The sequence below is a fragment of the Sapajus apella genome, unplaced genomic scaffold (genome assembly GCF_009761245.1).
Source record: "Sapajus apella isolate SASKATOON/1434 unplaced genomic scaffold, GSC_monkey_1.0 scaffold16, whole genome shotgun sequence".
NCBI lineage: Eukaryota > Metazoa > Chordata > Mammalia > Primates > Cebidae > Sapajus > Sapajus apella.
This window is the reverse complement of record NW_022436956.1, coordinates 16,701,787-16,717,098: the sequence shown is the minus strand read 5'-3', so window position 1 is coordinate 16,717,098 and position 15,312 is coordinate 16,701,787. Positions and strand designations below refer to the sequence as shown.

The 15,312-nt window shown below is 38.1% G+C and overlaps 1 protein-coding gene across 8 annotated transcripts in view; it reads left to right on the top strand.

The window, feature by feature from the left end:
• The window catches only part of KMT2A (lysine methyltransferase 2A), a 93,982-nt gene that overhangs the window by 43,285 nt on the left and 35,385 nt on the right, over positions 1 to 15,312 (top strand). For 5 of the 8 annotated variants that reach the window (XM_032285321.1, XM_032285318.1, XM_032285326.1 and 2 more), the window contains 11 exons: positions 860 to 1,094; positions 3,020 to 3,084; positions 5,200 to 5,577; positions 5,898 to 5,971; positions 7,350 to 7,481; positions 8,027 to 8,140; positions 11,479 to 11,625; positions 12,631 to 12,726; positions 12,962 to 13,082; positions 14,037 to 14,159; positions 14,592 to 14,776. In XM_032285321.1, the coding sequence (XP_032141212.1) occupies positions 860 to 1,094; positions 3,020 to 3,084; positions 5,200 to 5,577; positions 5,898 to 5,971; positions 7,350 to 7,481; positions 8,027 to 8,140; positions 11,479 to 11,625; positions 12,631 to 12,726; positions 12,962 to 13,082; positions 14,037 to 14,159; positions 14,592 to 14,776 (1,670 nt within the window). The remainder of the gene's footprint in view (positions 1 to 859; positions 1,095 to 3,019; positions 3,085 to 5,199; positions 5,578 to 5,897; positions 5,972 to 7,349; positions 7,482 to 8,026; positions 8,141 to 11,478; positions 11,626 to 12,630; positions 12,727 to 12,961; positions 13,083 to 14,036; positions 14,160 to 14,591; positions 14,777 to 15,312) is intronic. The other 3 variants (XM_032285320.1, XM_032285322.1, XM_032285319.1) reach the window with 2 other exon arrangements.

Here is a 15,312-nt window from a genome sequence, read left to right as displayed (position 1 = left end):
AAAGTGTACTGTCAGGGGAGTCTTCTGTCTCTCTGGAGCAGGCCAGCTTTAGCATCCCTCCTCCACCAAGTTACTTCCTGGAAGCCCATGATAAGTGTGGCCTTTGCACCACTGGATTTCAGAGCACAGAAGCTGGAATCCAGGTCAGTTGTGCTTTCTGTAGTTGGAGGTCCGGGAGGCACATTCTCATGGTTGCCATATAGTTCTTAAGTGCAGAGTAGCCACCGATAATGAATTTAGAGGTTTGGAGACTCCTTAGAAGTATTTGGTTTCCATTCTTGTTTTTGGTTAGACTGTTTTGTTTTCAGTATTTATTTATTCAGAATTTTGCTTTCATCAAGATGCAAGTTAGTGGCTTTTTTTCTTGAGATGGAGTCTACTCTGTTGCCCAAACTGGAGTGCAGTGGCGTGACCTTGGCTCACTACAACCTCTGCCTCCTGGGTTCAAACGATTGTCCTGCCTCAGCCTCCCGAGTAGCTGGGATTGCAGGCATGTGCCACCACACCCGGCTAATTTTTGTATTTTTAGTAGAGACCGGGTTTTGTCATGTTGGCCAGGCTGATCTCAAACACCTGACCTCAGTGATACGCCTGCCTCGGCCTCCCAAAGTGCTAGGATTACAGGCGTGAGCCATCGTGCCCAGCCAAGTTATTGGCATTTTTAAGCATTTAAATAATTATTTAAAATAGATTCTGAGTTTTGTATATAAATATTTTATTTTAATATATTTCATTTTTGGAGTACCAATTAAAAGAAGGTTTGAATGTATCTAATGATAGAAAGGGATTTTATCTCTCCTTCTACTCCCAAGAAGGGATTCAGTACCCCCTCAGAACTAATGCCGCATTTCTTTAACAGACAAGTCATCAATTGCTGGCTCAGAAGATGCTGAACCTCTTGCTCCACCCATCAAACCAATTAAACCTGTCACTAGAAACAAGGCGCCCCAGGAACCTCCAGTAAAGAAAGGACGGCGATCGAGGCGGTGTGGGCAGTGTCCTGGCTGCCAGGTGCCTGAGGACTGTGGTATTTGTACTAATTGCTTAGATAAGCCCAAGTTTGGTGGCCGCAATATAAAGAAGCAGTGCTGCAAGTAAGTGGGTGTTTCACTCTGAGATATTGACCTCTCAGCCATAAAGTTTGCTTCTCTATCCCTGGTTTGTTGCAGAGGTACACCAGGAAACTGAATGTGGTTGTAACTGAGTTGCAAGACTTGTTGCAGTTGCATGTTGTGATGTGGGCTGTGCTTAAATAAGAATACTCTGGGACCATGCTGTCATTAATAGAATGTTCTCAACAATGAAAATGTTCTACTGGAATAGTAGACAACAATAATGGAAATGTTTAGTTCAGTATGGCAGCCATTAGCCACATGTGGCTATCGAGCTCTTGACATGTAGTTAGTGTGACTGAGGAACTACGTTGTTTATTTCATTTAACTTTAATTAAAGTCAAATAGCTATGTGTAACTAGTGGCTACCATATCAAACTGTAGTTCTGGAGGATTTCTACTTAAAAACTGACAACTTTATGTATATTTTTTGTTGGGTCAACTGAAATTACTTTTATGACATTCAGGAAACGTTGGAGATATCTTGCATAAATATCTGTGTTTTCTGACTCTCTTAGAATATTTTCATACATAGGGAATTTTTTTTTTTTAAGAGCCAGAGTCTAGAGTGGAGTGGCATGATCATAGCTCACTGCAACGTTGAACTCCTGGGCTCTAATGATCCTCCTGCCTTGACCTCCCAAAGTGCTGGGATTACAGACATGAGCCACAGTGCTTGGCCTTATATGAAATTTCTTTTTTTAAGAAGTTTTAGTTTTTGTGGGTACATAGTAGGTGTATATATTTATGGTATACATAAGATGTTTTGATACAGGCATGCAATGCATCATAATCATTCTCTTAAGCATTTATCCTTTGTATTACAAACAATCTAATTATACTCTTTGAGTTATTTTTAAATGCACAATTAAATTATTATTGACTATAATCACGATGTTGGGCTATCAAGTGCTGAGTCTTATTCATTCTTTCTGATTATTTTTTTTGTACCCATTAGCTATCCCCAATTATGGAATTTTTTAATGTGGATATTTTTATTACTCTAATTTTTCTCCCCTTTTTTACTTAGTTTGTGGATGTACTTTCTGCCATCTGGGATACTTTATTTAAAATAGATCAAGATAGTTGCATAAACAGAAATTTTGGTGATTAAGCATCTTGTAAACTACCTAGCACAAATAATAGATATCAACAGATATTTGCTGAATGAGTGAATGACATGAAAGTGATTAATATAAAGCATAGTTTGGAGAAATGCTACATTATTTACTTCAGGAGAGATAATTTCTAGGAGACAAGAAGTAGTTCTGTGCTTTGCTTTGGTCTGACCTTAAGCAAGAATCTTGTCTCAGTCTCATTAGTGAAAATAAGTAAAATAATTCACAGATCACAAAAAGATATTTGATAGCAAGATAAAGTTACACTAAATTTAAGGGTTAAAGTGGATTCGGTGCAATTGTAGACTTCAGATTAAATTTGAATTTTATTAAATCTAAATTTAGGGGTGAAGTATATATCAAAGCCATCAGATTTAATTATAACATTGTGATGGTAGACAAAGGGGTTGTTTGATCATTTTAGTTCATTTTGTGTTGATTACTTTTGAATATTAACCTCATAAGACAGTAGTACTGATCTGACTACAAGAAATACTGGCTGATCATTTTGTGTGTGGTGCTAGTCAGTGTTGGATTACAAGAAATTTGAGTCCCATTTTAAAAATAATTTGATATTTGCTCCTTTTAGATCTTAAAGGTAGGTGAAATTGCTGATCCAGGGATTCAAAGGCTCAGATTTAATCTGAGTAATGACCAGTCCTTTTTTCAACTATAAAAATGTGAACCTGAATTAAGATTCACTGATTCTTGCAGACAAAATGAACACTTGTTTCAGTTGCTGCTCTTCTAAATGTAATTTATTTCATGGTTTATTCCTTGTTTTCCTAGGATGAGAAAATGTCAGAATCTACAATGGATGCCTTCCAAAGCCTACCTGCAGAAGCAAGCTAAAGGTAGTGTTGTTAACAAGGTCTTCCCACAAGAGCTCCCTGCTTAAGTGCTGTACAGTTGTATGCATCCAGCAGAAAAGAATACTTTTTTTTTTTTTAAGTACTGCTCTTTCCCAGGGAAAGTTGATTGTTGAAGCTGGGTAATGGGTACATGGGAGTTACTGGACTATTTCCTATATTGGGAGATATGTTTGAAATTTTCCATAATAAATTTTAAAAATTTATGTAAAAATTATAGTTCATTCTATTTCCTAGAGCAATAAAAGTGTACCTATTTCACCTGATCAACTTGGGATTAACTTTCTTTAGCCTTTCAATGTTAACTTTTAGCTATAGGGAACTGAAAATATTATGTCACATTTCTACACTTCTTCTTTTTAAATGTTTTTTGTTTTAGCTTATTTTTAATTTTTGTGGACACATAGCAGGTGTATTTATTTATTTTTTGAGACAGAGTCTAACTCTGTCTTTCAGGCTGGGGTGCAATGGTATGATTACGACTGACTGTAGTGTTGACCCCCGAGGCTCAAGCCATCTTCCCACCTCAGCCTCCCTAGTAGCTGGGACTACAGGTGCGCACCACCATGCCTGGCTAATTTTTTAATTTTTTTTTTCAGAGACAGGATTTTGCTGTGTTTCCCAGGCTGGTCTTGACCTCCTGGGCTCAAGAAGTCCTCTCACCTTAGCCTCCCAAAGTGCTGGAATTACAGGCATGAGCCACCACCGCACCTGGCCAGCAGGTGTATATATTTATAGGAGTACATGAGCTATGTTGATACAGGATACAATGGATAATAATCACATCAGGATACATGGGCTATCCATCACCTGAAGCATTTATCCTTTGTGTTACAAACAATCTAATTATGCCCTTATAGTTATTTTCAAGTATACAGTAAATTATTGTTGACTATAATCACCCTGTTGTACTATCAAGTACTAGATCTTACCCACTTCTAACTGTATTTTTGAAATTTTTGTACCCATTAACCATCCCCACTTTCCCCTGCAACCTCATTACCCTTCCCAGACTCTCATAACCATCATACTCTCTGCCTCTATCTCCACAAGTTCAATTGTTTTAATGTTTAGCTTCTACAAATGAGTGAGAACATGCAATGTTTGTCTTTCTGTGCCTGGCTTATTTCACTTAACCTAATGTCCCCCAGTTCCATCCATGTTGTTTCAAATAATAAGATCTTGTTCTTTTTTATGGCTGAATAGTACTCCATTGTGGATATGTACCACATTTTCTTTTTTTTTTTTTTTTTTTTTTTGAGACGGAGTTTCGCTCTTATTACCCAGTCTGGAGTGCAATGGCACGATCTCGGCTCACCGCAACCTCCGCCTCCCAGGTTCAGGCAATTCTCCTGCCCCAGCCTCCTGAGTAGCTGGGATTACAGGCACGCACCACCATGCCCAGCTAATGTTTTTGTATTTTTAGTAGAGATGGGGTTTCACCATGTTGACCAGGATGGTCTCGATCTCTTGACCTCGTGATCCACCCGCCTCGGCCTCCCAAAGTGCTGGGATTACAGGCTTGAGCCACCGCGCCCGGCCCACATTTTCTTTTCTTTTATTTCTTTTTTTTTTTTTTGAGACAGAGTCTTGCTCTGTCGCCAGGTGCCAGGCTGGAGTGCAATGGCATGATCTTGGCTTACTGCAACCTCCACCACTCGGGTTCAAGCAATTCTCCTGCCTCAGCCTTCCGAATAGCTGGGACTACAGGCACACGCCACCACACCCAGCTAATTTTTGTATTTTTAGTAGAGACGGTTTTCATCATGTTGGCCAGGATGGTCTCGATCTCTTGACCTTGTGACCCGCCCGCCTTGGCCTCCCAAAGTGCTGGGATTACAGTTGTGAGCCACCACCTGGCCTGTACCACATTTTATCCATTCATCTGTTGTGGGACGTTTAGGTTGCTTTCAAATCTTGGCTATCATGAATAGTGCTGCAATAAACACGAGAGTGTAGATATCTCTTTGATATACTGATTTCCTTTCTTTTGGTATATACCTAGCAATGGGATTGCTGGTTCATATGGTAGCTCTATAATATATTTTAAATGAAATTATTCTCACTTATAGATAGATGTTGTTGTTGTTGTTTCCCCAGCTGTGAAAAAGAAAGAGAAAAAGTCTAAGACCAGTGAAAAGAAAGAGAGCAAAGAGAGCAATGTTGTGAAGAACGTGGTGGACTCTAGTCAGAAACCTACCCCATCAGCAAGAGAGGATCCTGCCCCAAAGAAAAGCAGTAGTGAGCCTGCTCTGCGAAAGCCCGTGGAGGAAAAGAGTGAAGAAGGGAATGTCTCCACCCCTGGGCCTGAATCCAAACAGGTCACCACTCCAGCTTCCAGGAAGTCAAGCAAGCAGGTCTCCCAGCCAGCACCAGTCATCCCTCCTCAGCCACCTAGTACAGGACCGCCAAGAAAAGAAGTTCCCAAGACCACTCCTAGTGAGCCCAAGAAAAAGCAGCCTCCACCACCAGAATCAGGTGAGTGAGGAGGGCAAGAAGGAACTGCTGAACCACAAGTACTAAGAAAGAAGCACTGATGTTTCAAACAGCATTTGGAAAAGCAGAAAATGTATGATTTTCTTCAGTTCAAGAAAATCAACTCTCTTTCTAACTAATATATGTAATAAAGAAACAGAAACGAAAAACCAGTTACATTGGAGGTATTGTTTTAATTTCCTGTTCAAAGCCTAGAGTTTAAATAGTTTTTTATTTTTTCTAATTCCCCTTTCTTCACAGGTCAGTCAGTCCTAAAGTAGTTGTTGCCAGCATCTGACTGCAATTTATTCTGAATTTTTTAGGTCCAGAGCAGAGCAAACAGAAAAAAGTGGCTCCCCGCCCAAGTATCCCTGTAAAACAAAAACCAAAAGAAAAGGTGAGGAGAGATTTGTTTCTCTGCCATTTCTCAGGGATGTATTCTGTTTTGTAGGGAAAAGCCTTATCCTTGACTTCTATGTAGATGGCAGTGGAATTTCTTAAAATTAAGAAACTTCAAGTTGAGGCTTTTAGCCAGGCACGGTGGCTCACTCCTGTAATCCCAACACTTAGGCTGAGGTGGGAAGATTGCTTGAGGCCAGCAGTTCAAGAACCTAGTGAGACCCTGTCTTTCTTTTTTTTTTTTTTTTTTTTAATAGTTAGCCAGGCATGGTAGCACTTGTCTGTAGTCCCAGGTACTCAGGAGCCTGAGGTGAAAGGATGATCTTGAGCCTAGTAATTTGAGGCTGCAGTGAGCTATGATTGCACCACTGCAGTGTAGCCTGGGTGACAAAGAAAACACTGTCTCCAAAAAAAAAAAAAAAAAAGTTTAGGCTTCACCAGGTGTAATGGCTCAGGTTTGTGATCCCAGCGCTTTGGGAAGCCAAGGTGGGCAGATCACTTGAGGTCAGGAGTTCGAGACCAGCCTGGCCAACATGGAGAAACCCTGTCTCTACCAAAGATACAAAAATTAGCCAGGCATGGAGGCAGGCACCTGTAATCCCAACTACTTGGGAGGCTGAGGCAGGGGAATTTCTTGAACCTGGGAGCCAGAGGCTGCAGTGAGGCAAGATTGCACCACTGCACTCCAGCCTAGACAACAGAGCGAGACTCCATTTCAAAAAAAACAAAAAAAATTTAGGGTTTAGCCTGGTTCTTTTTTGGTCTCTTCCTTGATGCTTTTCCTTCTTTATGGTCCCATATGTTCTAGCCTAGGAATCTGCTTATTCTAAAGGCCATTTGGCATAATTATTTTTTGACCCCAACATCCTTTAGCAATATTTGTCTGTAAAAAATCATCCTTCCCTGTGTTCACTATTTTTATTTATTATAGATAAAGAGATAGTGTGGTGGCTCACATCTATAATCCCAGCACTTTGAGGGGCCAAGGCGGGAGAATCACTTGAGGCCAGGAGCTGGAGACCAACCTGGGTAACACAGTGACACCCAGTTGCTATAAAAAATTTAAAAATGAGCTAGGCATGGTGGCATGCACCAGTAGTCCCAGCTACTTTTGAGAAGCTGAGGCAGGAGGATCACTCAAGCCCAGGAGGTCTAGGCTGCAGTGAGCTATGATCATGCCACTGTACTGCAGCCTAGGCAACAGAGCAAGACCGCATCTCTTAAAAAAAAAAATCTCCTGAAGACTATTTCTGTTTATGTTGGAAACGTGTTTTTTAGATCTATTAGTAAGATTTGTCATTTGCATTATTATCTGTTACAAATGTAAAGGCAAATAGAACGTGATTTTGTTCTATATTCATCTTTTGTCTCCTTAGGAAAAACCACCTCCGGTCAATAAGCAGGAGAATGCAGGCACTTTGAACATCCTCAGCACTCTCTCCAATGGCAATAGTTCTAAGCAAAAAATTCCAACAGATGGAGTCCACAGGATCAGAGTGGACTTTAAGGTAAACGTGTTGAGTGATCATAAAGTATATTGAGTGTCATGGACTTTAAGTAAAGCTACCAAAGGTGTTGAAAGAGAAAATCAGCACCAGCTCGGGGAATGAAAAAGAACTCCCATTAACAGATGGGTTTAGTGCTCTGAGAGCTTTGGTCAGTGTTGTGAGGTCACAATTTGAGGTCACTATTTGTAAACTGACTGCAGAACGTAGGAAATGAAACATTCCTACTATCTTGAACAGTATTGGAGGAAATAATTCCTTCACATGGAAAGTATCAAACCATGATGATTCCTTGAGTTAGCAAAACTGTAAGGGAAATTCAATTCCAGTATATCTTTGCAATATATTCAATATGAATTGAACAAATAGGTGAGCCTTTTAATAGTCTGAGATTAAAACTTTTTAAAGCAGCAGTTATTTTTGGACTCATTGAAATGAAATACTGTTGACATTCTGATGTCACACTAATTTTATGCGTTTCATCCTTATTTTCTATCCAAAGTTGTGTAATTGTAAAACTTTCCTAAGTGACCTTTCTCTCTCCACAGGAGGACTGTGAAGCAGAAAATGTATGGGAGATGGGAGGCTTAGGAATCTTGACCTCTGTTCCTATAACACCCAGGGTGGTTTGCTTTCTCTGTGCCAGTAGTGGGCATGTAGAGGTAAGGCATCCTGCTGCTTTGTACACCAGAAAGAACATAGATCATTTTTCTGTGGTTGAAATTACTATAGTCTGTTTTATTGGTATTCAGCAGGTATTATCCCCTGTTTAAACCAGCTAAAGAAATGTTTTGAAGTTTTTTAGAGATTTTAGGAAGGAATCTCTTACTAGAGTAGCAAAGTTATTGAGAGTGAAAAGATCAATAATCCCATTTCTCTTAAATTCAGTCTTCATTTGAGTTCTGATCTTTCTGTTAGATGTCTAAATAAGAGAAAATAATGATACAGTGTGCTATTGAAAGGGATGTTATTGATGATTGTTTTATACTGTATATGAAAGCCTCTTTGTCTATAAAGAGCTCTTACCAATTTACAGAAAGGAATGACATTCAGTAAGAAAAAAAATAGGCAAAAGACATAGATAATTCACAAAACTGGAAATAAGTACATGGTGAGTGGCAGGGAGGAGGTGAAGGGAGGGTGTCTGTTTTTTAGCCCTCTAGTGACCAAAAACTGGAAATTAAAGCATGATAAAAAAGGATCCTGAATAAATGGGGACTTTCTGCTCGTGGAAATATAGATTAGTTATAATCTTTCTTTTTGAGAGAATTATTTGGAAATACGTATTTATCTTTAAAATAGGTATATCCTCTAACATGCAATTGCATTTCTAATACTTATGGATATAATTATATAAATTGGCAAATCTGTATATATAAAAGAACTGTTCATTTCAATATTGTTCATGATAATAAAAAACTGGAAACAACCCAAAAGCCTATCTATAAGGAGCCTGGGTTAAAATAAATATAGGGCACATATAATGACAAATATGAAGTCCTAAAACTGATAACATAGATTGGTGTTATTAGCTTGGTGTAAAAGTAATTGCAGTAATAACATGGAATGATGTCCATGACATACCACTGAGTGAAAAGAGCAGGCTACAAGATAGTATATAAAGCACAATCCCATTTTAGTTTGGAAAAATGTTTTTAAAATATATATCTAGAAAACAATCTGGAAGGATTCACACCAAAATATTAAGAGTGTGGTTAGATTATGGGTGACCTTTATTTGTTTCTCTGTTTTGTTTTGTTTTTTAATCTTTCTGTTTTTTCTCAGTGAGTATGTACCATCTTTACAATGAGAAAGAGGAAAGTAGCACAATTTTGAATAGGAAGCAGTAGTTTGTCATTTATAAAGGATAGATCAGTCCTTTACAATTCTTAAATTCCTGGCAGATACCTCCTCGGCTTATTACTTATCACATAAGATATGTATTCAAAGGTGGTAAAGAAAATCCAGGTTGGATGCAGTGGCTTACACCTATAGTCCCAGCACTTTGAGAGCCTGAAGCAGGAGGACCGCTTCCGCTCAGGAGTTCAAGACCAGCCTGAGCAACATAGTGAGACCTTGTTTCTACTTAAAAATAAAATAAAATAGCAGGCATGGTAGCATGTGCCTGTAGTCCCAGCTACTCTAGTTCCAGCTGCTTGGGAGCCTGAAGTGAGAGGATCGCTTGAGCCCAGGAGATCAAGGCTGCAGTGAGCTATTGCTACACCACCACACTCCAGCCTGGGCAACTAAGCAAGACTCTGTTTCCAAAAAAAAAATCAGAAAACCCAAGCTAGTTTGAAATCTGAATGTTGAGCAGTCAGTGAAACTAGTAACAAACTAGCTAAGAAAGTGAGCTAGTAACAAACTAGCTAAGAAACTCAATCCTCCCCACTCGCTGTTCGAAGTTATTCACTAACAAAATTACAAATTGTTGCCTGGTATTCATTTATTAAGCAAATACTCTCTTGGTCCCTATTAAAAACAACTTACTGTTCTAAGTGCAGAAGTTGCTTCAGGTTATCATTGAGACTGAGAATATTCAGTCTACAAGTGCCAGGGGTCTTTTCCCTCCTAATATAGTGCTTTGTACCCACACATATGCTACATAAGGAATAACTTATTTTTATAGCACCAGCCCTTCAACTTCTGGGATTTTTTTTCAGGGTATAATTGTTCTGATTTAAATTCTTTATAGTTGTGCATAGCAATCTCACAGGAGTCCTGAAAAATGAATTAGAGAATGAATAGCCTGCTGACTGCATGGCACACCTAAAGCATGACCAGTGTTTGATGAACTCTCTTCCATTCAACTTTTTAAACTTACGTTGACGATTTCAGACTTACAAAAAAAACTACAGGAGTAGTACAAAGAATTATATGTACCCCTTACCAAGATTCCCGAAGTGTTAATATGTTTCTCTATATGTACATTTTATAAAATAACAAATACATATATACATTGTACTTAGGTTAGATACACATTTATCTAAACATTTGAGAACAAGTTGCAGATATATTCCCTTTTACCTCTAAATATTTTGGTGTGTATTTTTAAAAATCAAGGACATTCGCTTATATAACCATGGTATGTAATCACCAAATCAGGAAGTTAACATTGGTACATTACTATTATCTGATGATCTATAGACCTTATTTAGGTTTAACCATTTGTCTCAATAATTCCTTTATGGCAAAAGAAAATTCTGGATTATCCTAATTAGTATTTTTGAAAATCCTATATCAATATGAATATAACGTATTTCTAAAATTAGAAATGGAGGCTGGGCACAATGGCTCACACCTATAATCCTAGCACTTTGGGAGGTTGAGGCAGACGAATCACAAGGACAGGAGATCGAGACCATCCTGGCTAACACAGTGAAACCTGCCTCTACTAAAAATACCAAAAATTAGCCAGGCATGGTAGCACATGCCTGTAATTCTAGCTACTTGGGAGACTAAGGCAGGAGAATCTCTTGAACCCAGGAGGCAGAGGTTACAGTGAGCCAAGATCGCACCACTGCACTCTAGTCTGGGCAACAGAGCGAGACTCTGTCAAATAAATAAATAAATAAACACATACATACATACATACATAAAATTAGAAATGAAAAGGACAAACCCAAGTTTATAATTGTTTAGTATGCTATAGAAAACCTTTAAACCCTCCCTATTTCCCCCACCTCACTCCTTTACATTTCCATAGCTCTTTGTTTATACCACTCTTAGGGTACTTAGCATGTTCTATTAAATCCTGGACTATGTATATTTTGTTACTTTATAATTCCACTGTTATTACCACTTTAGTACTCTGAATCTCCCGCAGTGCCCAGTACTGTATTTTTTTACATAGTTATTGCTTAATGAATATATATTGAATTAAATATATATCAGTGGACTACTAATACTAAAACCCAAAGTATATTAAGAAGGGTATGGTTGATTGTTTTGTTCTACACATTATTTGACATACTTCTATCTTCCCATGTTCTTACTATAGTTCGTGTATTGCCAAGTCTGTTGCGAGCCCTTCCACAAGTTTTGTTTAGAGGAGAACGAGCGCCCTCTGGAGGACCAGCTGGAAAATTGGTGTTGTCGTCGCTGCAAATTCTGTCACGTTTGTGGAAGGCAACATCAGGCTACAAAGGTACAAACTTGGTAATAGAACTACAGTTGGATCTTTGTATCAGTGGGTTGTGAATCCGTGGACTCAACCAACCTTGGATTGAATATATTTTGGAAAAAATGAGTAGTTGCCTCTGTACTCTCTGTGAACACACTTTGTTTTTCTTGTCATTATTTCCTAAACAATATAGTATTAACAACTATTTATACTGTATTAGGTATGATAAGTAATCTATAGATAATTTAAAGTATATGGTGGGCAGATCACTTGAGGCCAGAAGTTCGCGACCAGCCTGAGCCAACATGGTGAAACCCTATCTCTACTAAAAATACAAAAAAATTAGCCAAGTGTGGTGGCGGGCACCTGTAGTCCCAGCTACTTGGGAGGTTGAGGCAGGAAAATTGCTTGAACCTGGGAGGCAGAGGTTTTGGTAAGCCAAGATTGCACCATTGCACTCCAGCCTGGGTGACAGAGTGAGACTCCATCTCAAAAAAAAAAAAAAAGGATATGGTAGGATGTACACCGGTTATATGCAAATGCTGCACCATTTTGTCTAAGGGACTTGAGCATCCATGGACTTTGGTGTCCTCTTGGGGTCCTGGAACCAATCCCCCATAGAAACCAAGGATGACTGTGCTTAGAGTATTGCTTTCTTATCTATCACTATTTCTGCCTTCCAATTAGGATTTTGTATCTATATTATTTCTCTTTCACTTAGTCTGTCTTTAGTATTTAATTGGGTGTAATCAGTTCCTATTTTGTGTTTTAATTTTGGGAATATAGCAGAAAACATGATATTGAATAAAATTCCAAAAATAAGTCAGATCTACCTAATAAGAATACTCATCACTAAGTGCCTTTGGCAGGAAACAAATCTCAATGCTTTAATTGGTGGTAAATAATGGATGAGGAAATTTAAACTGTTATAATTGTGTGCTAAACTTACTTGCCAGTGGGGTACTAAGTAATAGGTGTTGGGTGAAGGTAATATGATGCCCATCTTTTGGCCATTACATTTTCTTATAGCAGCTGCTGGAGTGTAATAAGTGCCGAAACAGCTATCACCCTGAGTGCCTGGGACCAAACTACCCCACCAAACCCACAAAGAAAAAGAAAGTTTGGGTGAGTATACACACAATGCTATTTTATAGAGAACCGTCATGTGACTATTAGGCTTACATAACTTGTATTACGAATATCTTTGCCTGAAGATGTCAGCATGACAATCTTTTTGCCTCATTACTAGGAAATCATCTCAGTAGAGAAATTAAATCTAGAAATTGATACACTTGAGATCTTTTTAGTTAAGATATTAAAAATAAGAAATTCCTATTGAGTTTCTTTTCTTCTTTTCCAGATCTGTACCAAGTGTGTTCGCTGTAAGAGCTGTGGATCCACAACTCCAGGCAAAGGGTGGGATGCACAGTGGTCTCATGATTTCTCACTGTGCCATGATTGTGCCAAGCTCTTTGCTAAAGGTACCCAAAAAAGCCAGTTTTGCCCACTTCTGGAGGTTTCACTTGGTATTTTGGAGGTGAACTGGACTCTCTAGTGAAATGAAATAAAAAAATCTTACACATTATGTCAAGGATACCATTTAGACACATTTACTAAGTTCCTGTTTAGAACTTAGCAACTAGAAATGTCTTGTTAGTGTATATGGGAAGTGATAAGGGGAATTTTCATTATAACTAACCACAAAGAAATCCTCTAAGCTAATATTTCCCAAAGTGTGGTATATATGTTATACATTTGATTATTTCAGAAATGATTTTAGTTGGTACCTAAACATTGTCTTTTAATACTTATGTTAGAAAAAAAAATTAATGTAACTAATACATTAAGCCTATTATTTTACTGACTTAGGATAATCATATAAAGTTCACTATTACAGTTATTTTAAGTAAGATAAGCAGATCAGCTTGAAGAAGCTCATTAAGTAAAAAACAATAGAGGAGATCTCAGTGTATAAAGAAATTCATGAAGGTTATACATAGTACTGCATTTTAGGAAGAACTCCTCTAAGTTCAAATGTAAATGCCCTAGAAATAAGGAAAAAGCTTACATGTACTGTTTTCAACTTCCGTATTGCCACTTCCTTTTAAATATTTAAATATTTCTTTTACATGTGTGAAAAAGTTCTCTCTTCCATTCTTTTCTATTGTTTTATCTTTAAAATCTTACCTCATGACTTTTATAAATGAGTCCAAAGAAACCTAGTAGCATATGAAGCTTTGTTGTGAATATTTGAGGGGTTCAGAATAATCTTGACACTGCAGATGTGTGAACATTCCACAGTAGATCCATGCTGGTGTTTGTAAGTGATTCCAGAAGAATATAACTTTAGATTGGGTTGGTGTAGGCAAGTCAAGGTCCACAAAAACACAGGTATGTGAGCCAAAGCACTGCTGTAAACTTTGCTTTGCTTTCAGGAAACTTCTGCCCTCTCTGTGACAAGTGTTACGATGATGATGACTATGAGAGTAAGATGATGCAATGTGGGAAGTGTGATCGCTGGGTCCATTCCAAATGTGAGAATCTTTCAGGTACAGAAGGTTGGAGTCTTTTTATTTCAGTTTTCTTCTTCCTAGGTACTATTGCGTTTATAAGCCTCTAGAGCACTTTAAACCTAAAATCATGGTTATTTTGTTATTTGAAGTCTCTAAATTTATTTTTCGGTCTCTAGAATAAGCAGCATTGTGTTATACATTTGAGCTCACTTATCTTGAATATATGCCTTTAAAGTATTTATTTGCTGTCCTTTGCGGGTTCCAGAACCTGTTGATTCTCAATAACCAAATTCAGGATTAGTGTTAACTAATAATGCCACTTTTTGAGATCAATATGTGTGATATCCATGAGGATATTAGAATCTTAATGTGGTTCCCAATATGCAGCTTTATAGTAAGTTCAGTGGAATAGTTTCCTCTTCTTCCTCTCTCCCATTCTTCAGAGGACCTCATCATGGTAGGTTTTTGTTTTCTTAGATGAGATGTATGAGATTCTATCTAATCTGCCAGAAAGTGTGGCCTACACTTGTGTGAACTGTACTGAGCGGCACCCGGCAGAGTGGCGACTGGCCCTTGAAAAAGAGCTGCAGATTTCTCTGAAGCAAGTTCTGACAGCTTTGTTGAACTCTCGGACTACCAGCCATTTGCTACGCTACCGGCAGGTAAGCCAAGTCTCATTTTTCTGAGCTTGTTCTTAGGTCGTTTTTATCTAGTATTTTTCTTTTGTTTTATTTCATTTTCTTTTTTTCGGTTTTTTTTTTTCTTCTTTTTATTTATTTCATTTTCTTAATTTTTGTTACCTGTTTTGGCTGTAACCATTAGGAAAATACTTAGAGCCAAGAGTAGGACCTTCTAAGAAATAGGAAGGGTCTTGTATCTTCAGAGGTCTTGTGGTTATAATGAGAAATTTCGGCTTTATACTCTGAAGGTGATAGGGAGCCAGTGAAGCACGTCACCCAAGACAGTAACCTGATCAGAATTACTTCTTAGAAAAAATATTATTCTGACTGGAGTGGAGAGGAAGGACTGGCTATGCCTGAGCCTAGAGGCAGGAATAGTAGTTAGGAGACAGTTATAGTAATCAATTTGAAAAACACTTTCTGTCTATGTAAATTGTGAACTTTACACATTTATAAAGTAGCCATTAGAAGAACCACATGGATCTCTTTAACTCAGAGCTAGGCTGCTGTTTTATCTT